The following is a 25,590-nucleotide window of genomic DNA, read 5'->3' as shown; positions in this document are numbered from 1 at the left end:
TCCATCTATACCATAATAATGTATTACCTGTCTATTATGCCATAATAATGTATTACCCATCTATACCATAATAATGTATTACCTGTCTATTATACCATAATAATGTATTACCTGTCTATTATACCATAACGTATTATCCATCTATACCATAATAATGTATTACCTGTCTATTATACCATAATAATGTATTACCCGTCTATTATACCATAATAATGTATTACCTGTCTATTATACCATAATAATGTATTACCTGTCTATTATACCATAATAATGTATTACCTGTCTATACCATAACAATGTATTACCTGTCTATTATACCATAGTAATGTATTACCTGTATATTATACCATAACGTATTACCCATCTATACCATAATAATGTATGACCTGTCTATTATACCATAATAATGTATTACCTGTCTATTATACCATAATAATGTATTACCTGTCTATTATACCATAATAATGTATTACCTGTCTATTATACCATAATAATGTATTACCTGTCTATACCATAATAATGTGTTACCTGTCTATTATACCATAATAATGTATTACCTGTCTATTATACCATAATAATGTATTACCTGTCTATTATACCATAACGTATTACACATCTATATCATAATAATGTATTACCTGTCTATTATACCATAATAATGTATTACCTGTCTATACCATAATAATGTATTACCTGTCTATTATACCATAATAATGTGTTACCTGTCTATTATACCATAATAATGTATTACCTGTCTATTATACCATAATAATGTATTACCTGTCTATACCATAATAATGTATTACCTGTCTATTATACCATAATAAATTATTACCTGTCTATTATACCATAATAATGTATTACCTGTCTATTATACCATAATAATGTATTACCTGTCTATTATACCATAACGTATTACACATCTATATCATAATAATGTATTACCTGTCTATTATACCATAATAATGTATTACCTGTCTATTATACCATAATAAATTATTACCTGTCTATTATACCATAATAATGTGTTACCTGTCTATTATACCATAATAAATTATTACCTGTCTATTATACCATAATAATGTATTACCTGTCTATTATACCATAATAATGTGTTACCTGTCTATTATACCATAATAATGTATTACCTGTCTATTATACCATAATAATGTGTTACCTGTCTATTATACCATAATAATGTATTACCTGTCTATACCATAATAATGTATTACCTGTCTATACCATAATAATGTGTTACCTGTCTATTATACCATAATAATGTATTACCTGTCTATTATACCATAATAATGTGTTACCTGTCTATTATACCATAATAATGTATTACCTGTCTATACCATAATAATGTATTACCTGTCTATTATACCATAATAATGTGTTACCTGTCTATTATACCATAATAATGTATTACCTGTCTATACCATAATAAATTATTACCTGTCTATTATACCATAATAATGTGTTACCTGTCTATTATACCATAATAATGTATTACCTGTCTATTATACCATAATAATGTATTACCTGTCTATTATACCATAATAATGTGTTACCTGTCTATTATACCATAATAATGTATTACCTGTCTATTATACCATAATAATGTGTTACCTGTCTATTATACCATAATAATGTATTACCTGTCTATACCATAATAATGTATTACCTGTCTATACCATAATAATGTGTTACCTGTCTATTATACCATAATAATGTATTACCTGTCTATTATACCATAATAATGTGTTACCTGTCTATTATACCATAATAATGTATTACCTGTCTATACCATAATAATGTATTACCTGTCTATTATACCATAATAATGTGTTACCTGTCTATTATACCATAATAATGTATTACCTGTCTATACCATAATAAATTATTACCTGTCTATTATACCATAATAATGTGTTACCTGTCTATTGGCAGCGATGTCCAGGAGGACCTTGCAGACCAGCTGGACGATCTTTGGCACGTTCTTCATCTGCCGCGCCTCGTACCCGTGCAGCAGGTGGCGTTGGCGAGTCAGGTACTGGGACAGCGTAACAGCGTTGGCTCGGGGTTCTGCGCAGGAGAACACGTTCCTCAACGGAACCAGGAACTGGGCGAACTCCCGGACACACAGCAGCTGGCCTCGGGTCTGGATGGAGTTGGGCCGCTTGGCTCTGACAAACAGGATGGCCTGGTCCGCACTCATACGAGAGGTGAACACCAGATAACACGCCAGTAATACACCTGGTAAATAGAGTAACACACCAGTAACACACCTGGTAAACAGTGTAACACACCTGGTAAACACAGAGGCACACTTGGTAAACACAGAGACACACTTGGTAAACACAGTAACAGGTAAACCCAGTAATACACCTGGTAAATAGAGTAACACACCAGTAACACACCTGGTAAACAGTGTAACACACCAGTAACACACCTGGTAAACAGTGTAACACACCTGGTAAACACAGAGGCACACCTGGTAAACACACAGGCACACCTGGTAAACACAGTAACAGGTAAACACAGTACTACACCTGGTAAACCCAGAAACACACCTGGTAAACACAGTAACAGGTAAACCCAGAAACACACCACGTAAACACAGTAACAGGTGAACACAGTAACACACCATGTAAACACACCTGGTAAACACAGCAAAACTCCTGGTAAACACACCAGTAACACACTTGGTAAAGACAGTAACACACCTGGTAAACAACCAGTGACATCCTAGTAGCCACTGGGCGGCAGAGAGCCTAGCGGTAAAGAGCTAGTTTCTCGAGGCAAATAACACTGAAACATACATGATAGCACCTGCTGTTCCGGGAGACTGTGTGATCAGGCTCTTCGCAGCCGATATGAGTAAGACCTTTAAACAGGTCAACATTCACAAGGCCGCAGGGCCAGATGGATTATCAGGACGTGTACTTAGAGCATGCGCTGACCAACTGACAAGTGTCTTCACTGACATTTTAAACCTCTCCCTGTCCGAGTCTGTAATACCAACATGTTTCAAGCAGACCACCAAATTGTTCTTGGGCACAGGCACTAAGGTAACCTGCCTAAATGACTACCGACCCGTAGCACTCACATCTGTAGCCATGAAGTGCTTTGAAAGGCTGGTCATGACTCACATCAACACCATCATCCCAGAAACCCTAGACTCACTCCAATTTGCATACCACCATAACAGATCCTGTTCAGATCCTGTTCATTGACTACAGCTCAGTGTTCAACACCATAGTGCCGTCAAAGCGCATCACTAAGCTAAGGACCCTGGGACTAAACACCTCCCTCTGCAACTAGATCCTGGACTTCCTGATGGGCCAACCCTGGTGGTAAGGGTAGGTAACAACACATCCGCCACGCTGATCCTCAACACAGGGGCCCCTCAGGGGTGCGTGCTCAGTCCCCTCCTGTACTCCCTGTTCACTCATGACTGCACAGCCAGGCACGACTCCACCACCATCACGACTCCAACACCTGGGGCAGCAGGGTAGCGGTTAGAGCGTTGGACTAGTAACCGAAAGGTTGCAAGTTCAAATCCCCGAGCTGTCGTTCTGCCCCTGAACAGGCAGTTAACCCACTGTTCCTAGGCCGTCATTGAAAATAAGAATTTGTTCTTAACTGACTTGCCTAGTTAAATAAAGGTAAAAACAATATTTAAAAAATAAGTTTGCCTATGACAACAGTGGCCTGACAACAACGAGACAGCCTATAGGGAGGAGGTCAGAGACCTGGCCGAGTGGTGCCAGGACAACAGGACAACAGCCTCTCCCTCAACGTGATCAAGACAAATTGAGATGATTGTGGACTACAGGAATAAGAGAACCGAGCACGCCCTTATTCTCGTCGATGGGGCTGCAGTGGAGCAGGTTGAGAGTTTCAAGTTCCTTGGTGTCCACATCACCAACAAACTAACATGGTCCAAGCACACCAAAAGTATTCCCACCCGGGGGACTTAAAAGATTTGTCCTCAGATCCTCAAAAAATTAAACAGCTGCACCATTGAGAGAATCCTGGTTGCATCACTGCCTGGTATGGAAACTGCTCAGCCTCCAACCGCAAGGCACTACAGAGGGCAGTACATCACTGGGGCCAAGTTTCCTTCCATCCAGGACCTCTATACAAGGCAGTTTTAGAGGAAGGCCCTAAAAATTGTCAAAGACTCCAGCCACCCTAGTAATAGTCTATTCGCTCTGCTACCACACGGCAAGCGGTACCAGAGCGCCAAGTCTAGGTCCAAGAGGCTTCTAAACAGCTTCTACCGCCAAGCCATAAGACTCCTGAACATCTAATCAAATGGCTACCCAGACTATTAGAAAATCCAGAAAATTACATTGTATAATTTTTAAGTAATTAATTTGCATTTTATTGCATGACATAAGTATTTGATACATCAGAAAAGCAGAACTTTATATTTGGTACAGAAACCTTTGTTTTTAAATACAGAGATCATACGTTTCCTGTAGTTCTTGACCAGGTTTGCACACACTGCAGCAGGGATTTTGGCCCACTCCTCCATACAGACCTTTTCCAGATCCTTCAGGTTTCGGGGCTGTCGCTGGGCAATACGGACTTTCAGCTCCCTCCAAAGATTTTCTATTGGGCTCAGGTCTGGAGACTGGCTAGGCCACTCCAGGACCTTGAGATGCTTTTTAGTTGCCCTGGCTGTGTGTTTCGGGTTGTTGTCATGCTGGAAGACCCAGCCACGATCCATCTTCAATGCTCTTACTGAGGGAAGGAGGTTGTTAGCCAAGATCTCGCGGTACATGGCCCCATCCATCCATCCCTCCTCCCCTCAATACGTTGCAGTCGTTCTGTCCCCTTTGCTGAAAAGCATCCCCAAAGAATGATGTTTCCACCTCCATGCTTCACGGTTGGTATGGTTTTCTTGGGGTTGTACTACTCATCCTTCTTCTTCCTCCAAACACGGCGAGTGGAGTTTAGACCAAAAAGCTCTATTTTTGTCTCATCAGACCACATGACCTTCTCTCATTCCTACTCTGGATCATCCAGATGGTCATTGGCAAACTTCAGACTTGGACATGCACTGGGTTGAGCAGGGGGACCTTGCGTGTGCTGCAGGATTTTAATCCATGACGGCGTAGTGTGTTACTAATGGTTTTCTTTTAGACTGTGGTCCAAGCGCTCTTCAGGTCATTGACCAGGTCCTGCCGTGTAGTTCTGGGCTGATCCCTCACCTTCCTCATGATCATTGATGCCCCACGAGGTGAGATCTTGCATGGAGCCCCAGACCGAGGGTGATTGACCGTCATCTTGAACTTCTTCCATTTTCGAATAATTGCGCCAACAGTTGTTGCCTTCTCACCAAGCTGCTTGCCTGTTGTCCTGTAGCCCATCCCTGCCTTGTGCAGGTCTACAATTTTATCCCTGATGTCCTTACACAGCTCTCTGGTCTTGGCCATTGTGGAGAGGTTGGAGTCGGTTTGATTGAGTGTGTGGACAGGTGTCTTTTATACAGGTAACGAGTTCAAATAGGTGCAGTTAATACAGGTAATGAGTGGAGAACAGGAGGGCTTCTTAAAGAAAAACTAACAGGTCTGTGAGAGCCGGAATTCTTACTGGTTGGTAGGTGATCAAATACTTATGTCATGCAATAAAATGCAAATGCATTACTTAAAAATCATACAATGTGATTTTCTGGATTTTTGTTTTAGATTCCATCTCTCACAGTTGAAGTGTACCTATGATAAAAATTACAGACCTCTACATGCTTTGTAAGTAAGAAAACCTGCAAAATCGGTAGTGAATCAAATACCTGTTCTCCCCACTGTACCTGTCCTCCCCAGGCCATTATAACGTACCCTGTCCTCCCCAGCCCATTATAACATACCTTTCCTCCCCAGCCCATTATAACGTACCTGTCCTCCCCAGCCCATTATAACGTACCTGTCCTCCCCAGCCCATTATAATGTACCTGTCCTCCCCAGCCCATTATAATGTACCTGTCCTGTACCTGTCCTCCCCATCACATTAATATGTACCTGTCCTGTACCTGTCCTCCCCAGCCCATTATAATGTACCTGTCCTGTACCTGTCCTCCCCAGCCCATTATAATGTACCTGTCCTGTACCTGTCCAATACCTGTCCTCCCCAGCCCACTGTAATGTACCTGCTCTCCCCATTGCATCATAACGAACCTGTCCCTGTCCTCCACAGTCCATTATAACATACCTGTCCTTTACCTGTCCTCCTCCCAGCCCATTATAACATACCTGTCCTGTTCTGCCCAGCCATGTGACTTTATAGGTTTAGTGATGCTATGATTGGGTAGATTTGATGTACCTGTCCTCCCTAGGCCGGCGTGACAGTGCACGGCCATCTTTCCCTCCTGGATGGCGAACGACATCACCTTGACCATGTCCAGTATAGTAGTCAGGGACGCCACGCCGTAGTCCTTCCAGCCAAAGTTATAGAAATAAACTGGAAACAGAGGAAAGATAACAGGACTTCTCACAGGCTGAACATGACGGGGATCCCAAAAGACACACTATTCCCTATATAATGAAACTATATAATGAAACTATTGACCAAAGCGATGCACTATATAGAGAATAGGGTGCCAATTGAGACGCAGTAAGAACATGAACTACAATCTACCCCAATGATGTGTTATACATTGTTACAAAGGCCTGATTCAACCTGAAGAATGATGTTCACAGTGTTCCGAATGTCAAGGGAGCATCTGAGCAGTATACACTACTGCAGACTCGCAGTACCGCAGACTCTGTGAATCATTTATTTGGGCTGCAGTCTGAGGTGCAGTTAACTCTAATCAATCTACACACAATCTACACACAACACCCCATAACAACAAAGCGAAAACAGGCTTTTTAGAAATGTGTAAAAAAAAAAAAACAGAAATACCTTATTTCCATAAGTATTCAGACCCGTTGCTATGAGACTCGAAATTGAGCTCAGGTGCATCCTGTTTCCATTGATCATCCTTGAGATGTTTCTGCAACTTGATTGGAGTCCACCTCTGGTCAATTCAATTGATTGGACATGATATGGAAAGGCACACACCTGTCTATATAAGGTCCCATAGTTGACAGGGCATGTCAGAGCAAAAACCAAGCCGTGAAGTCAAAGGAATTGTCTGTAAAGCTCCAAGACAGGATTGTGTCGAGGCACAGATCTGGGGAAGGGTACCAAAAATGTATGCAGCATTGAAGGTCCCCAAGAACACAGTGGCCTCCATCATTCTTAAATGGAAGAAGTTTGGAACCAACAAGACTCTTCCTAGAGCTGGCCGCCCGGCCAAACTGAGCAATCAGGGGAGAAGGGTCTTGGTCAGGAAGGTGACCAAATACTCAATGGTCACTCTGACAGAGCTCTAGAGTTCCTCTGTGTAGATGGGAGAGCCTTCCAGAAGGACAGACATCTCTGCAGTACTCCACCAATCAGGTCTTTATGGTAGAGTGGCCAGACGGAAGTCACTCCTCAGTAAAAGGCACATGACAGCCCGCTTGGAGTTTACCAAAAGGACTCTCAGACCATGAGAAACAAGATTCTCTGGTCTAATGAAACCAAGATTGAACTCTTTGTCCTGAGTGTCAAGCGTCACGTCTGGAGGAAACCTGGCACCATGAACGGAGCAAAGTACAGAGAGATCCTTGATGAAAACCTGCTCCAGAGCGCTCAGGACCTCAGACTGGGGTGAAGGTTCACCTTCCAACAGGACAACAACCCTAAGCACACAGCCAAGACAATGCAAGAGTGGCTTCGGGACAAGTCTCAATGTCCTTGAGTGGCCCAAGCAGAGCACGGACTTGAACCCGATCAAACATCTCTGGAGAGACCTGCAAATAGCCTTGCAGCAACACTCCCCAACCAACCCGAGAGGATCTGCAGTGAAGAATGTGATAAACTCCCCAAATACAGGTGTGCCAAGCTTGCAGCTTCATAACCAAGAAGACTTGAGGCTGTACTCGCTGCCAAAGGTGCTTTAACAAAATACTGAGTACAGGGAATGAGTACTTACATACATGTGGTATTTCTGTTTTTTCTATATAAATTAGCAAAAATGTCTAAAAACCTGTTTTTGGTTTGTCATCACGGGGTATTGTGTGTCGATTTAATCCATTTTAGAATAAGGCTGTAATCTAACAAAATGTGGAAAAAGTCAAGGGGTCTGAATACTTTCCAAATGCACTGTATAGACATATGGAATGGAATGTTTAATGTTCATTTTTTATTGTTTATTTCAATGTAGTATCTAATTCACTTGCTTTGTCTGTGTAAATATATGTTTCCCATGCCAATAAAGCCCTTTGAATTGAATTGATTCAGAGGTAGAGATACTCACTGCCAGCCTCCATGAACATCTCAGGTCTGTAGGTGAATCCAGAGTCGTGTTCCAGAGGGTTGCCACAGCTGGCGTGTTCCCCGGGACGCTGCAGGTTGATCACCGTACGAAGGCCACACCTGGAGGGAACATGTTGCCAGTTATCAACACCACCAATAGGCCTACACATCACACCTGAAAACACCAGGAGAACACTAGCTGTCACTAGCTATTAGCACCACCAGGAGACCACTAGCTGTCACTAGCTATTAGCACCACCAGGAGACCACTAGCTATTAGCACCACCACTAGCTATTAGCACCACCAGGAGACCACTAGCTGTCACTAGCTATTAGCACCACCAGGAGACCACTAGCTATTAGCACCACCAGGAGACCACTAGCTCCTGGTGGTGCTAATAGCTAGTTACAGCTAGTTGTCTCCTGGTGGTGCTAATAACTAGTGGTCTCCTGGTGGTGCTAATAGCTAGTTACAGCTAGAGGTCTCCTGGTGGTGCTAATAGCTAGTGGTCTCCTGGTGGTCTCAGGTTTGTAGGTCTATTGGTGGTACTAATAACTATTGACAGCTAGTGTTTTGTCCTCTAAAACACCAAATACCAAATACCTTGTAAACTGCTCTATGATATTGTATTTCTCAAGGATTTCAGTAGAAGGCCTTGCCATCGCCAGCAAGTTGTCAGTTATCCTGCAGAGAAAGAGACACAGAGCGAGAGCGAGAGAGCAGAATTACATGGTGATTACACATCAGGACAGTTCACACACCGTTAATGAATCACATGCAGTACATGTAATATGAATTATTCGAACAGAGCAGCCCGGAAAACAAGTGGATGAATGATACTACCAGTTAAGCTGTTGGGCGTTAGTTACTGGCCATGTGTGGCAGTGGAGGAGAGTGGAAAAGGGTGAGGAGCGTGTACTGATTACTTTGTGTTTACTTATTGATCAGATATCTGTTTACAATAGGACACCACCCAGCTGGCTGCCTCAGACATGGGAGGAGCAGCGTAGCACAGGACTTACAGGAAAAATACAGAATATATAGGATACCCAGAGAATACACAATACACAGAGAATATAGAACATGCAGAGAATATAGAACACAGAGAATACAGAACATGCAGAGAATATAGAATACAGAGAATATAGAATACAGATAATATAGAATACAGATAATATAGAACACAGAGAATATAGAATACAGAGGATATAGAACATGAAGAGCATATAGAACACAGGGAATATAGAACATGCAGAGAATATAGAACATGAAGAGAATATAGAACACAGAGAATATAGAATACAGAGAATATAGAACATACAGAGAATATAGAACACAGAGAATATAGAACAGAGAAAATAGAACATGAAGAGAATATAGAACACAGAGAATATAGAACACAGAGAATATAGAACAGAGAATATAGAACACAGAGAATATAGAACACCGAGAATATAGAACACCGAGAATATAGAATACAGAGGATATAGAACACAGAGAATATAGAACATGCAGAGAATATAGAACACAGAGAATATAGAATACAGAGAATATAGAACATGCAGAGAATATAGAATACAGAGAATATAGAACATGCAGAGAATATAGAATATACAGAGAATATAGAACATAGAGAATATAGAACATACAGAGAATATAGAATATACAGAGAATATAGAACATAGAGAATATAGAATACAGATAATATAAAACACAGATAATATAGAATACACATATAAATGTAGAATACACAGATAATATAGAACAGCGGTAGGCCTGATCACTGACAACGATGAGACCGCCTATAGGGAGGTCAGAGACCTGACCTTGTGGGGCAAGGACAAAAACATCTCCCTCAACATGATCAAGACAAAGGAGAGGATTGTGGAAAACAGGAAAAGGAGGACAGAGCCCCATTCTCATCGACGGGGCTGTAGTGGAGCAGGTTGAGAGCTTCAAGTTTCTTTACTATTCCATGTGAGAAATTGCCAAGAAGCTGAAGATCTCGTACAAGGCTGTGTCCTACTCCCTTCAGCGAACAGCACAAACTGGCGCTAACCAGAATAGAAAGAGGAGTGGGAGGCCCCGGTGCACAACTGAGCAAGAGGACAAGTACATTAGAGTGTTGAGTTTGAGAAAGAGACGCCTCACAAGTCCTCAACCCTGCAGCATCATTAAATGGTACCAGCAAAACACCAGTCTCAACGTCAACAGTGAAGAGGCAACTCCAGGATGCTGCCCTTCTAGGCAGAGTTCCTCTGTCCAGTGTCTGTGTTATTTTGCTCATCTTTTATTTTTATTGACCAGTTGGAGAAAAGGCTTTTTCTTTGCAACTCTGCCTAGAAGGTTTCTGTTTCTCAAACTAGACACTAATGTACTTGTCCTCTTGCTCAGTTGTGCACCGGGGCCGCCCACTCTTTCTATTATGGATAGCGCCAGTTTGCGCTGTTCTGTGAAGGGAGTAGTACACAGCGTTGTACGAGATCTTCAGCTTCTTGGCAATTTCTCGCATGGAATAACCTTCATTTCTCAGAACAAGAATAGACTGAAATCAGGACAAAAGTTTTCAGCTGTGCTAACATAATTGCAAAAGGGTTTTCTAAATGATCAATTAGCCTTTTAAAGTGATACACCTGGATTAGCTAACTCAGCGTGCCATTGGAACACAGGACTGATGGTTGCTGATAATGGGCCTCTGTACTCCTATGTAGATATTCCATTAAAAAAAATCTGCCGTTTCCAGCTATAATAGTCATTTACAACATTAACCATGTCTACACTGTATTTCATTTCTGAGTGACCCCAAACTTTTGAAAGACAGTGTATAATTTAGAAAACACAGAGAATATAGAATAAACAGAGAATATAGAATACACAGAGAATAAAAAATACAGACAACATACAATGCAGAATACACAAACAATATACAGTTGAAGTCGGAAGGTTACATACACCTTAACCAAATACATTTAAACTCAGTTTTTCACAATTCCTGACATTTAATCCTGGGCTGAGTCACTGGCTTACTGGTGCTCTTCCATGCTGTCCCTATGAGGGGTGCGTCGCTTGAGTGGGTTGAGTCACTGACGTGATCTTCCTGTCTGGGTTGGTACCCCCCCTCGGGTTGAGATATTTGTGGGCTATACTCGGCCTTGTCTCAGGATGGTAAGTTGTGGTTGAAGATATCCCTCTTGTGGTGTGGGGGCTGTGCTTGGGGGTTATATCCTGCCTGTTTGGCCCTGTCCAGGGGTATCATCGGACGGGGCCACAGTGTCTCCTGACCACTCCTGTCTCAGCCTCCAGTATTTATGCTGCAGTAGTTTATGTGTCGAGGGGCTAGGGTCAGTTTGTTAAATCTGGAGTACTTCCCCTGTCTTATCCGGTGTCCTGTGTGAATTTAAGCATGCTCTCTCTAATTATCTCTTTCTCGGAGGACCTGAGCCCTAGGACCATGCCTCAGGACTACCTGGCATGATGACTCCTTGCTGTCCCCAGTTCACCTGGCCGTGCTGCTACTTCAGTTTCAACTGTTCTGCCTGCGGCTATGGAACCCTGACCTGTTAACCGGACGTGCTACCTGTCCCAGACCTGCTGTTTTCAACTCTCTAGAGACAGCAGGAGCGGGAGAGATACTCTGAATGATCGGCTATGAAAAGCCAACTGACATTTACACTTGAGTTGCACCCTCGACAACTACTGTGATTATTATTATTTGACCAGGCTGGTCATTTATGAACATTTGAACATCTAGGCCATGTTCTGTTATAATCTCCACCCGGCACAGCCAGAAGAGGACTGGCCACCCCTCATAGCCGTGTTCCTCTCTAGGTTTCTTCCTAGGTTTTGGCCTTTCTAGGGAGTTTTTCCTAGCCACCGTGCCTCTCCACCTGCATTACTTACTGTTTGGGGTTTTAGGCTGGGTTTCTGTACAGCACTTTGAGATATCAGCTGATGTAAGAAGGGCTATATAAATACATTTGATTGGATTTCATCACATTCTGAGTGGGTCAGAAGTTTACATAAACTCAATTAGTATTTGGTAGCATTGCCTTTAAATTGTTTAACTTGGGTCAAACGTTTCAGGTAGCCTTCTACAAGCTTCCCAGAGTAAGTTGGGTGAATTTTGGACCATTCCTGCTGACAGAGCTGGTGTAACAGTCAGGTTTGTAGGCCCCCTTGCTCGCACAACCTTTTTCAGCTCTACCCACAAATGTTCTACTGTTTGTGATGGCCACTCCAATACAATAAGACTTTGTTAAGCCATTTTGACACAACTTTGGAAGTATGCTTGGGGTCATTGTAGATTTGGAAGACCCATTTGCAAACAAGCTTTAATTTCCTGACTGATGTCTTGAGATGTTGCTTCAATATATCCACAAAATTCTCTCTCATGATGCCATCTATTTTGTGAAGTGCACTAGCCCCTCCTGCAGCAAAGCACTCCCACAACATGATGCTGCCACCCCCGTGCTTCATGGTTGGGATGGTGTTCATCGGCTTGCAAGCATCCCCCTTTTTCAACCAAACATAACGATGGTCATTATGGCCAAACAGTTCTATTTTTGTTTCATCAGACCAGAAGACGTTTCTCCAAAAAGTACAATCTTTGTCCCCATGTGCAGTTGCAAACCATAGTCTGGCTTTTTTTTGGCGGTTTTGGAGCAGTGGCTTCTTCCTTGTTGAGCGGCCTTTCAGGTTATGTCGATATAGGACTCGTTTTACTGTGGATATAGATAGTTTTGTACCTGTTTCTTCCAGCATCTTTACACAGTCCTTTGCTGTTGTTCTGGGATTGATTTGCACTTTTCGCACCAAAGTAGGTTCATCTCTAGGAGACAGAACGCGTCTCCTTCCTGAGGGGTATGACGGCTGCGTGGTCCCATGGTGTTTATACTTGCATACTATTATTTGTACAGATGAACATGGTACCTTCAGGTTTTTGGAAATTGCTCCCAAGGATGAACCAGACTTGTGGAGGCTGATTTCTTTTGATTTTCCCATGATGTCAAGCAAAGAGGCACTGAGTTTGAAGGTAGGCCTTGAAATGCATCCACAGGTACACCTCCAATTGACTCAAATGATGTCAATTAGCCTATCAGAAGCTTCTAAAGCCATGACATCATTTTCTGGAATTTTCCAAGCTGTTTAAAGGCACAGTCAACTTAGTGTATGTAAACTTCTGACCCACTGGAATTGTGATACAGTGAATTATAAGTGAAAAAAAATCTGTCTGTAAACAATTGTTGGAAAAATGACTTGTGTCATGAACAAAGTAGATGTCCTAACCGACTTGCCAAAACTATAGTTTGTTAACAAGAAATTTGTGGAGTGGTTGAAAAACAAGTTTTAATGGCTCCAACCTAAGTGTATGTAAACTTCCAACTTCAACCTTATAATACAGAATACACAATAGTTATAGAATACAGAATACACATACAATATAGAATACAGTATACACAGAGAATATAGAATACAGTATACACAGAGAATATAGAATGCAGTATACACAGAGAATATAGAATGTAGTATACACAGAGAATATAGAATGTAGTATACACAGAGAATATAGAATGTAGTATACACAGAGAATATAGAATGTAGTATACACAGAGAATATAGAATGTAGTATACACAGAGAATATAGAATGTAGTATACACAGAGAATATAGAATACAGTATACACAGAGAATATAGAATACAGTATACACAGAGAATATATAATGTAGTATACACAGAGAATATAGAATACAGTATACACAGAGAATATATAATGTAGTATACACAGAGAATATAGAATGTAGTATACACAGAGAATATAGAATGTAGTATACACAGAGAATATAGAATACAGTATACACAGAGAATATAGAATACAGTATACACAGAATATAGAATGTAGTATACACAGAGAATATAGAATGTAGTATACACAGAGAATATAGAATACAGTATACACAGAGAATATAGAATACAGTATACACAGAGAATATAGAATGTAGTATACACAGAGAATATAGAATGTAGTATACACAGAGAATATATAATGTAGTATACACAGAGAATATAGAATGTAGTATACACAGAGAATATAGAATACAGTATACACAGAGAATATAGAATACAGTATACACAGAGAATATAGAATGTAGTATACACAGAGAATATAGAATGTAGTATACACAGAGAATATAGAATACAGTATACACAGAGAATATAGAATGTAGTATACACAGAGAATATAGAATGTAGTATACACAGAGAATATAGAATGTAGTATACACAGAGAATATAGAATACAGTATACACAGAGAATATAGAATGTAGTATACACAGAGAATATAGAATGTAGTATACACAGAGAATATAGAATACAGTATACACAGAGAATATAGAATACAGTATACACAGAGAATATAGAATGTAGTATACACAGAGAATATAGAATGTAGTATACACAGAGAATATAGAATACAGTATACACAGAGAATATAGAATGTAGTATACACAGAGAATATAGAATGTAGTATACACAGAGAATATAGAATGTAGTATACACAGAGAATATAGAATGTAGTATACACAGAGAATATAGAATACAGTATACACAGAGAATATAGAATGTAGTATACACAGAGAATATAGAATACAGTATACACAGAGAATATAGAATACAGTATACACAGAGAATATAGAATGTAGTATACACAGAGAATATAGAATACAGTATACACAGAGAATATAGAATGTAGTATACACAGAGAATATAGAATGTAGTATACACAGAGAATATAGAATGTAGTATACACAGAGAATATAGAATACAGTATACACAGAGAATATAGAATACAGTATACACAGAGAATATAGAATGTAGTATACACAGAGAATATAGAATACAGTATACACAGAGAATATAGAATGTAGTATACACAGAGAATATAGAATGTAGTATACACAGAGAATATAGAATGTAGTATACACAGAGAATATAGAATGTAGTATACACAGAGAATATAGAATACAGTATACACAGAGAATATAGAATGTAGTATACACAGAGAATATAGAATGTAGTATACACAGAGAATATAGAATGTAGTATACACAGAGAATATAGAATGTAGTATACACAGAGAATATAGAATGTAGTATACACAGAGAATATAGAATGTAGTATACACAGAGAATATAGAATGTAGTATACACAGAGAATATAGAATGTAGTATACACAGAGAATATAGAATGTAGTATACACAGAGAATATAGAATGTAGTATACACAGAGAATATAGAATGTAGTATACACAGAGAATATAGAATGTAGTATACACAGAGAATATAGAATGTAGTATACACAGAGAATATAGAATGTAGTATACACAGAGAATATAGAATGTAGTATACACAGAGAATATAGAATGTAGTATACACAGAGAATATAGAATACAGTATACACAGAGAATATAGAATGTAGTATACACAGAGAATATAGAATGTAGTATACACAGAGAATATAGAATGTAGTATACACAGAGAATATAGAATGTAGTATACACAGAGAATATAGAATGTAGTATACACAGAGAATATAGAATGTAGTATACACAGAGAATATAGAATGTAGTATACACAGAGAATATAGAATACAGTATACACAGAGAATATAGAATGTAGTATACACAGAGAATATAGAATGTAGTATACACAGAGAATATAGAATGTAGTATACACAGAGAATATAGAATACAGTATACACAGAGAATATAGAATGTAGTATACACAGAGAATATAGAATGTAGTATACACAGAGAATATAGAATGTAGTATACACAGAGAATATAGAATGTAGTATACACAGAGAATATAGAATACAGTATACACAGAGAATATAGAATACAGTATACACAGAGAATATATAATGCAGTATACACAGAGAATATAGAATGTAGTATACACAGAGAATATAGAATGTAGTATACACAGAGAATATAGAATACAGTATACACAGAGAATATATAATGCAGTATACACAGAGAATATAGAATACAGTATACACAGAGAATATAGAATGTAGTATACACAGAGAATATAGAATGTAGTATACACAGAGAATATAGAATGTAGTATACACAGAGAATATAGAATGCAGTATACACAGAGAATATATAATGTAGTATACACAGAGAATATAGAATGTAGTATACACAGAGAATATAGAATGTAGTATACACAGAGAATATAGAATGTAGTATACACAGAGAATATATAATGTAGTATACACAGAGAATATAGAATGTAGTATACACAGAGAATATAGAATACAGTATACACAGAGAATATAGAATGTAGTATACACAGAGAATATAGAATGTAGTATACACAGAGAATATAGAATGTAGTATACACAGAGAATATAGAATGTAGTATACACAGAGAATATAGAATGTAGTATACACAGAGAATATAGAATGTAGTATACACAGAGAATATAGAATGTAGTATACACAGAGAATATAGAATGTAGTATACACAGAGAATATAGAATGTAGTATACACAGAGAATATAGAATGTAGTATACACAGAGAATATAGAATGTAGTATACACAGAGAATATAGAATGTAGTATACACAGAGAATATAGAATGTAGTATACACAGAGAATATAGAATGTAGTATACACAGAGAATATAGAATACAGTATACACAGAGAATATAGAATACAGTATACACAGAGAATATAGAATGTAGTATACACAGAGAATATATAATGTAGTATACACAGAGAATATAGAATACAGTATACACAGAGAATATAGAATACAGTATACACAGAGAATATAGAATACAGTATACACAGAGAATATATAATGTAGTATACACAGAGAATATATAATGTAGTATACACAGAGAATATAGAATACAGTATACACAGAGAATATAGAATGTAGTATACACAGAGAATATAGAATACAGTATACACAGAGAATATAGAATGTAGTATACACAGAGAATATAGAATGTAGTATACACAGAGAATATAGAATGTAGTATACACAGAGAATATAGAATACAGTATACACAGAGAATATAGAATGTAGTATACACAGAGAATATAGAATACAGTATACACAGAGAATATAGAATGTAGTATACACAGAGAATATAGAATGTAGTATACACAGAGAATATAGAATGTAGTATACACAGAGAATATAGAATGTAGTATACACAGAGAATATAGAATGTAGTATACACAGAGAATATAGAATGTAGTATACACAGAGAATATAGAATGTAGTATACACAGAGAATATAGAATGTAGTATACACAGAGAATATAGAATGTAGTATACACAGAGAATATAGAATGTAGTATACACAGAGAATATAGAATGTAGTATACACAGAGAATATAGAATACAGTATACACAGAGAATATAGAATACAGTATACACAGAGAATATAGAATGTAGTATACACAGAGAATATAGAATGTAGTATACACAGAGAATATAGAATACAGTATACACAGAGAATATAGAATACAGTATACACAGAGAATATAGAATACAGTATACACAGAGAATATATAATGTAGTATACACAGAGAATATATAATGTAGTATACACAGAGAATATAGAATACAGTATACACAGAGAATATAGAATGTAGTATACACAGAGAATATAGAATACAGTATACACAGAGAATATAGAATGTAGTATACACAGAGAATATAGAATGTAGTATACACAGAGAATATAGAATGTAGTATACACAGAGAATATAGAATACAGTATACACAGAGAATATAGAATGTAGTATACACAGAGAATATAGAATACAGTATACACAGAGAATATAGAATGTAGTATACACAGAGAATATAGAATGTAGTATACACAGAGAATATAGAATGTAGTATACACAGAGAATATAGAATGTAGTATACACAGAGAATATAGAATGTAGTATACACAGAGAATATAGAATGTAGTATACACAGAGAATATAGAATGTAGTATACACAGAGAATATAGAATGTAGTATACACAGAGAATATAGAATGTAGTATACACAGAGAATATAGAATGTAGTATACACAGAGAATATAGAATGTAGTATACACAGAGAATATAGAATGTAGTATACACAGAGAATATATAATACAGTATACACAGAGAATATAGAATGTAGTATACACAGAGAATATAGAATACAGTATACACAGAGAATATAGAATGTAGTATACACAGAGAATATATAATGTAGTATACACAGAGAATATAGAATACAGTATACACAGAGAATATAGAATACAGTATACACAGAGAATATAGAATACAGTATACACAGAGAATATAGAATACAGTATACACAGAGAATATAGAATACAGTATACACAGAGAATATAGAATACAGTATACACAGAGAATATAGAATGTAGTATACACAGAGAATATAGAATACAGTATACACAGAGAATATAGAATGTAGTATACACAGAGAATATAGAATGCAGTATACACAGAGAATATAGAATGTAGTATACACAGAGAATATAGAATGCAGTATACACAGAGAATATAGAATACAGTATACACAGAGAATATAGAATGTAGTATACACAGAGAATATAGAATACAGTATACACAGAGAATATAGAATGTAGTATACACAGAGAATATAGAATGCAGTATACACAGAGAATATAGAATGTAGTATACACAGAGAATATAGAATGCAGTATACACAGAGAATATAGAATGCAGTATACACAGAGAATATAGAATGTAGTATACACAGAGAATATAGAATGCAGTATACACAGAGAATATAGAATGTAGTATACACAGAGAATATAGAATGCAGTATACACAGAGAATATAGAATGTAGTATACACAGAGAATATAGAATGTAGTATACACAGAGAATATAGAATACAGTATACACAGAGAATATAGAATGTAGTATACACAGAGAATATAGAATGTAGTATACACAGAGAATATAGAATACGGTATACACAGAGAATATAGAATGTAGTATACACAGAGAATATAGAATACAGTATACACAGAGAATATAGAATGTAGTATACACAGAGAATATATAATGCAGTATACACAGAGAATATAGAATGTAGTATACACAGAGAATATAGAATGTAGTATACAAAGAGAATATATAATGTAGTATACACAGAGAATATAGAATGTAGTATACACAGAGAATATAGAATGTAGTATACACAGAGAATATAGAATACAGTATACACAGAGAATATATAATGTAGTATACACAGAGAATATAGAATACAGTATACACAGAGAATATATAATGTAGTATACACAGAGAATATAGAATACAGTATACACAGAGAATATATAATGTAGTATACACAGAGAATATAGAATACAGTATACACAGAGAATATATAATGTAGTATACACAGAGAATATAGAATACAGTATACACAGAGAATATATAATGTAGTATACACAGAGAATATAGAATACAGTATACACAGAGAATATAGAATGTAGTATACACAGAGAATATAGAATGCAGTATACACAGAGAATATAGAATGTAGTATACACAGAGAATATAGAATACAGTATACACAGAGAATATATAATGTAGTATACACAGAGAATATAGAATGTAGTATACACAGAGAATATAGAATACAGTATACACAGAGAATATAGAATGTAGTATACACAGAGAATATAGAATGTAGTATACACAGAGAATATAGAATGTAGTATACACAGAGAATATAGAATGTAGTATACACAGAGAATATAGAATGTAGTATACACAGAGAATATAGAATGTAGTATACACAGAGAATATAGAATGTAGTATACACAGAGAATATAGAATGTAGTATACACAGAGAATATAGAATACAGTATACACAGAGAATATAGAATGTAGTATACACAGAGAATATAGAATGTAGTATACACAGAGAATATAGAATGTAGTATACACAGAGAATATAGAATGTAGTATACACAGAGAATATAGAATACAGTATACACAGAGAATATAGAATGTAGTATACACAGAGAATATAGAATGTAGTATACACAGAGAATATATAATGTAGTATACACAGAGAATATAGAATGTAGTATACACAGAGAATATAGAATACAGTATACACAGAGAATATAGAATACAGTATACACAGAGAATATAGAATACAGTATACACAGAGAATATAGAATGTAGTATACACAGAGAATATAGAATGTAGTATACACAGAGAATATAGAATGTAGTATACACAGAGAATATAGAATGTAGTATACACAGAGAATATAGAATGTAGTATACACAGAGAATATAGAATGTAGTATACACAGAGAATATAGAATGTAGTATACACAGAGAATATAGAATACAGTATACACAGAGAATATAGAATGTAGTATACACAGAGAATATAGAATGTAGTATACACAGAGAATATAGAATGTAGTATACACAGAGAATATAGAATGTAGTATACACAGAGAATATAGAATACAGTATACACAGAGAATATAGAATGTAGTATACACAGAGAATATAGAATGTAGTATACACAGAGAATATAGAATGTAGTATACACAGAGAATATAGAATACAGTATACACAGAGAATATATAATGTAGTATACACAGATAATATAGAATACAGTATACACAGAGAATATAGAATGTAGTATACACAGAGAATATAGAATGTAGTATACACAGAGAATATAGAATACAGTATACACAGAGAATATAGAATGTAGTATACACAGAGAATATAGAATGTAGTATACACAGAGAATATAGAATGTAGTATACACAGAGAATATAGAATGTAGTATACACAGAGAATATAGAATACAGTATACACAGAGAATATAGAATGCAGTATACACAGAGAATATAGAATGTAGTATACACAGAGAATATAGAATACAGTATACACAGAGAATATAGAATGTAGTATACACAGAGAATATAGAATGTAGTATACACAGAGAATATAGAATACAGTATACACAGAGAATATAGAATGTAGTATACACAGAGAATATAGAATGTAGTATACACAGAGAATATAGAATGTAGTATACACAGAGAATATAGAATGTAGTATACACAGAGAATATAGAATGTAGTATACACAGAGAATATAGAATGTAGTATACACAGAGAATATAGAATGTAGTATACACAGAGAATATAGAATACACCAGTGGTGTAAAGTACTTAAGTAGTACTTTAAAGTTTTGTTACTTAAGTAATTTTTGGGGGGTATCTGTACTTTACTATTTATATTTTTGACAACTTTTAATTTTACTGTTAGTACTTTTTACTGTACTTTTTATTCCATAGACTCAAAAGTACAAAAGTTACATTTTGAATAGAAAATGGTCCAATTCACAAACTTATCAATAGAACATCCCTGGTCTTCCCTACTGCCTCTGATCTGGAGGACTCACTAAAAAGAGAACATCCCTGGTCCATCCCTACTGCCTCTGATCTGGAGGACTAACTAAACAGAGAACATCCCATGTCATCCCTACTGCATCTGATCTGGAGGACTCACTAAACAGAGAACATCCCTGGTCATTCCTACTGCCTCTGATCTGGAGGACTCACTAAACAGAGAACATCCCTGGTCATTCCTACTGCCTCTGATCTGGAGGACTCACTAAACAGAGAACATCCCTGGTCATCCCTACTGCCTCTGATCTGGAGGACTCACTAAACAGAGAACATCCCTGGTCATCCCTACTGCCTCTGATCTGGAGGACTCACTAAACAGAGAACATCCCTGGTCATCCCTACTGCCTCTGATCTGGAGGACTCACTAAACAGAGAACATCCCTGGTCATCCCTACTGCCTCTGATCTGGAGGACTCACTAAACAGAGAACATCCCTGGTCATCCCTACTGCCTCTGATCTGGAGGACTCACTAAACAGAACATCCCTGGTCTTCCCTACTGCCTCTGATCTGGAGGACTCACTAAACAGAGAACATCCCTGGTCATCCCTACTGCCTCTGATCTGGAGGACTCACTAAACAGAACATCCCTGGTCATCCCTACTGCCTCTGATCTGGAGGACTCACTAAACAGAGAACATCCCTGGTCATCCCTACTGCCTCTGATCTGGAGGACTCACTAAACAGAGAACATCCCTGGTCATCCCTACTGCCTCTGATCTGGAGGACTCACTAAACAGAGAACATCCCTGGTCATCCCTACTGCATCTGATCTGGAGGACTCACTAAACAGAGAACATCCCTGGTCATCCCTACTGCCTCTGATCTGGAGGACTCACTAAACAGAGAACATCCCTGGTCATCCCTACTGCATCTGATCTGGAGGACTCACTAAACAGAGAACATCCCTGGTCATCCCTACTGCCTCTGATCTGGAGGACTCACTAAACAGAGAACATCCCTGGTCATTCCTACTGCCTCTGATCTGGAGGACTCACTAAACAGAGAACATCCCTGGTCATCCCTACTGCCTCTGATCTGGAGGACTCACTAAACAGAGAACATCCCTGGTCATCCCTACTGCCTCTGATCTGGAGGACTCACTAAACAGAGAACATCCCTGGTCTTCCCTACTGCCTCTGATCTGGAGGACTCACAAAACACTAATGCTTCTTTGTAAATTATGTCTGAGTGTCTGAGTGTGCCCCTGGCTATCTGTAAATGATGTCTGAGTGTGCCCCTGGCTCTTGTGCTGTCTGGTTCACAAAATATAAAGGCATTTTAAATGACTTATACTTAATTAGGTATATTTTATTGATTACATTTACTTTTGATACTTAAGTACCAGTCATAAGTTTGGACACAGGTTTTTCCTTTATTTTTTACCATTTTCTATAATGTAGAATAAAACTATGAAAACTATGAAATAACACACATGGAATCATGTAGTAACCAAACAAATCTAAATATATGTTAGATTTGAGATTCTTTAAAGAATCCCTTTGCCACTGGTCTTTGTTGTTCTTATACATTTAGCATCTTCATTCATCTGTATTAATATTATTTCTTAGGGGATCAGCGTTAATATGCGGACAGATTATCATTCAATAAATGCCATTGTCTGCATCATTTCCAATCCCCCTTATATTTTGGGGGTAAATATATATATTTATATCCACATATATTTAAGCAATAAGGCTTGGGTGTGGTATATTGCCAATATACTACAGCTAAGGGCTGTTCTTGGCATGACGCAAAGCAGAGTGCCTGGATACAGCCCTTAGCCGTGGTATATTGGCCATATACCACAAAGCCCAGAGGTGTCTTATTGCTGTTATAAACTGGTTACCAACCTAATTAAAGCAGTAAAAATAAATGCTTTGTCATACCCGTGGTATACGGTCTGATATACCACGGCTGTCAGCCAATCAGAATTCAAGGCTCGAACCACCCAGTTTATAAATATATATATATAAATAAACATGCATACATATACATACAAATACGCATACATAAATACACTTTTTATTTTGCTACTCTTCGCATTCTCTCAACCAGCTTCACCTGGAATGCTTTTCCAACCATCTTGAAGGAGTTCCCACATATGCTGAGCACCTTGGCTGCTTTTCCTTCACACTGCGGTCTAACTCATCCCAAACCATCTCAATTGGGCTGAGGTCGGGTGATTGTGGAGGCCAAGTCATCTGATGCAGCACTCCATCACTCTCCTTCTTGGTCAAATAGCCCTTACACAGCCTGGAGGTGTGTTGGGTCATTTTATTGTTGAAAAAGTGAAAATAAAAAAATAATTGGTGCGTGCATATGTATTCACCCCCTTTGCTATGAAGCCCCTAAATAAGATCTGATGCATCCAATTACCTTCAGAAGTCACATAATTAGTTAAATAAAGTCCACCTGTGTGCAATCTAAGAGTCACATGATCTCAGTATATATACACCTGTTCTGAAAGGCCCCAGAGTCTGCAACACCACTCAGCAAGGGGCACCACCAAGCAAGCGGCACCATGAAGACCAAGGAGCTCTCCAAACAGGTCAGGGACAAAGTTGTGGAGAAGTACAGATCTGGGTTGGGTTATAAAAAATATCAGAAACTTTGAACATCCCACAGAGCACCATTAAATCCAGTATTAAAAAAATGGAAATAATATGGCACCACAAGGTGTTGGTAAAGCCCCATCTTATCTCAGCTCACTGGTCACCATAGCAGCACGCGATCCAGCAGGTATATCTCACTGGTCACCCCCAAAGCAAATTCTTTCTTTGGTCGCCTCTCCTTCCAGTTCTCTGCTGCCAATGACTGGAACGAACTGCAAAAATCTCTGAAGCTGGAGACTCTTATCTCCCTCACTAGCTTTAAGCACCAGCTGTCAGAGCAGCTCACAGATCACTGCACCTGTACATAGCTCATCTGTAAATAGCCCATCCAATATACCTCATCCCCATACTGTATTTATTTGTTTATCTTATTTATCCTTTGCACCTCAGTATCTCTACCTGCACATTCATCTTCTACACACCTTACCATTCCAGTGTTTAATTGTTATATTGTAATTACTTCACCACCATGGCCTATTTATTGCCTAACCTCTCTCTCCTACCTCATTTGCACATGCTGAATATAGATTTTTCTACTGTATTATTGATTGTATGTTTGTTTATTCCATGTGTAACTGTTGTTTTATGTGTCGAACTGTTTTGCTTTATCTTGGCCAGGTCGCAGTTGCAAATGAGAACTTGTTCACAACTAGCCTATCTGGTTAAATAAAGGTGAAAAACAACAAACCTGCGAAGAGAGGGCCGCCCACCAAAACTCATGGACCAGGCAATGAGGGCATTAATCAGAGAGGCAACAAAGAAACCAAAGATAACCCTGAAGGAGCTGCTCCACAGCGGAGATTGGAGTATCTGTACATAGGACCACTTTAAGCTGTACACTCCACAGAGCTGGGCTTCACGGAAGGGTGGCCAGTAAAAAGCCATTGATTAAAGAAAAAAATAAGCAAACACGTTTGTGGTTCGCCAAAAGGCATGTGGGAGACTCCCAAAACAAATGGAAGAAGGTACTCTGGTCAGATGAGACTAAAATTGAGCTTTTTGGCCATCAAGGAAAACACTATGTCTGGCGCAAACCAAACACCCCTCATCACCCCGAGAACACCATCCCCATGGTGGTGGCAGCATCATGCTGTGGGGATGTTTTTCCATCGGCAGGGACT

At 37.8% G+C, this 25,590-nt stretch overlaps 1 protein-coding gene across 3 annotated transcripts in view; it reads right to left on the bottom strand.

The window, feature by feature from the left end:
• The window catches only part of ptpdc1a (protein tyrosine phosphatase domain containing 1a), a 76,009-nt gene that overhangs the window by 20,285 nt on the left and 30,134 nt on the right, over nt 1-25,590 (bottom strand). For all 3 annotated transcript variants that reach the window (XM_036984357.1, XM_036984358.1, XM_036984359.1), the window contains 4 exons: nt 8,954-9,034; nt 8,351-8,469; nt 6,328-6,465; nt 1,937-2,256 (listed from right to left, as the gene is read on the bottom strand). In XM_036984357.1, the coding sequence (XP_036840252.1) occupies nt 1,937-2,256; nt 6,328-6,465; nt 8,351-8,469; nt 8,954-9,034 (658 nt within the window). The remainder of the gene's footprint in view (nt 1-1,936; nt 2,257-6,327; nt 6,466-8,350; nt 8,470-8,953; nt 9,035-25,590) is intronic.

Source organism: Oncorhynchus mykiss, chromosome 7 (assembly GCF_013265735.2).
Source record: "Oncorhynchus mykiss isolate Arlee chromosome 7, USDA_OmykA_1.1, whole genome shotgun sequence".
NCBI classification, from domain to species: Eukaryota; Metazoa; Chordata; class Actinopteri; order Salmoniformes; family Salmonidae; genus Oncorhynchus; species Oncorhynchus mykiss.
Note: the sequence above shows the minus strand (reverse complement) of the source record. Positions and strands in the feature narration are given on the sequence as shown.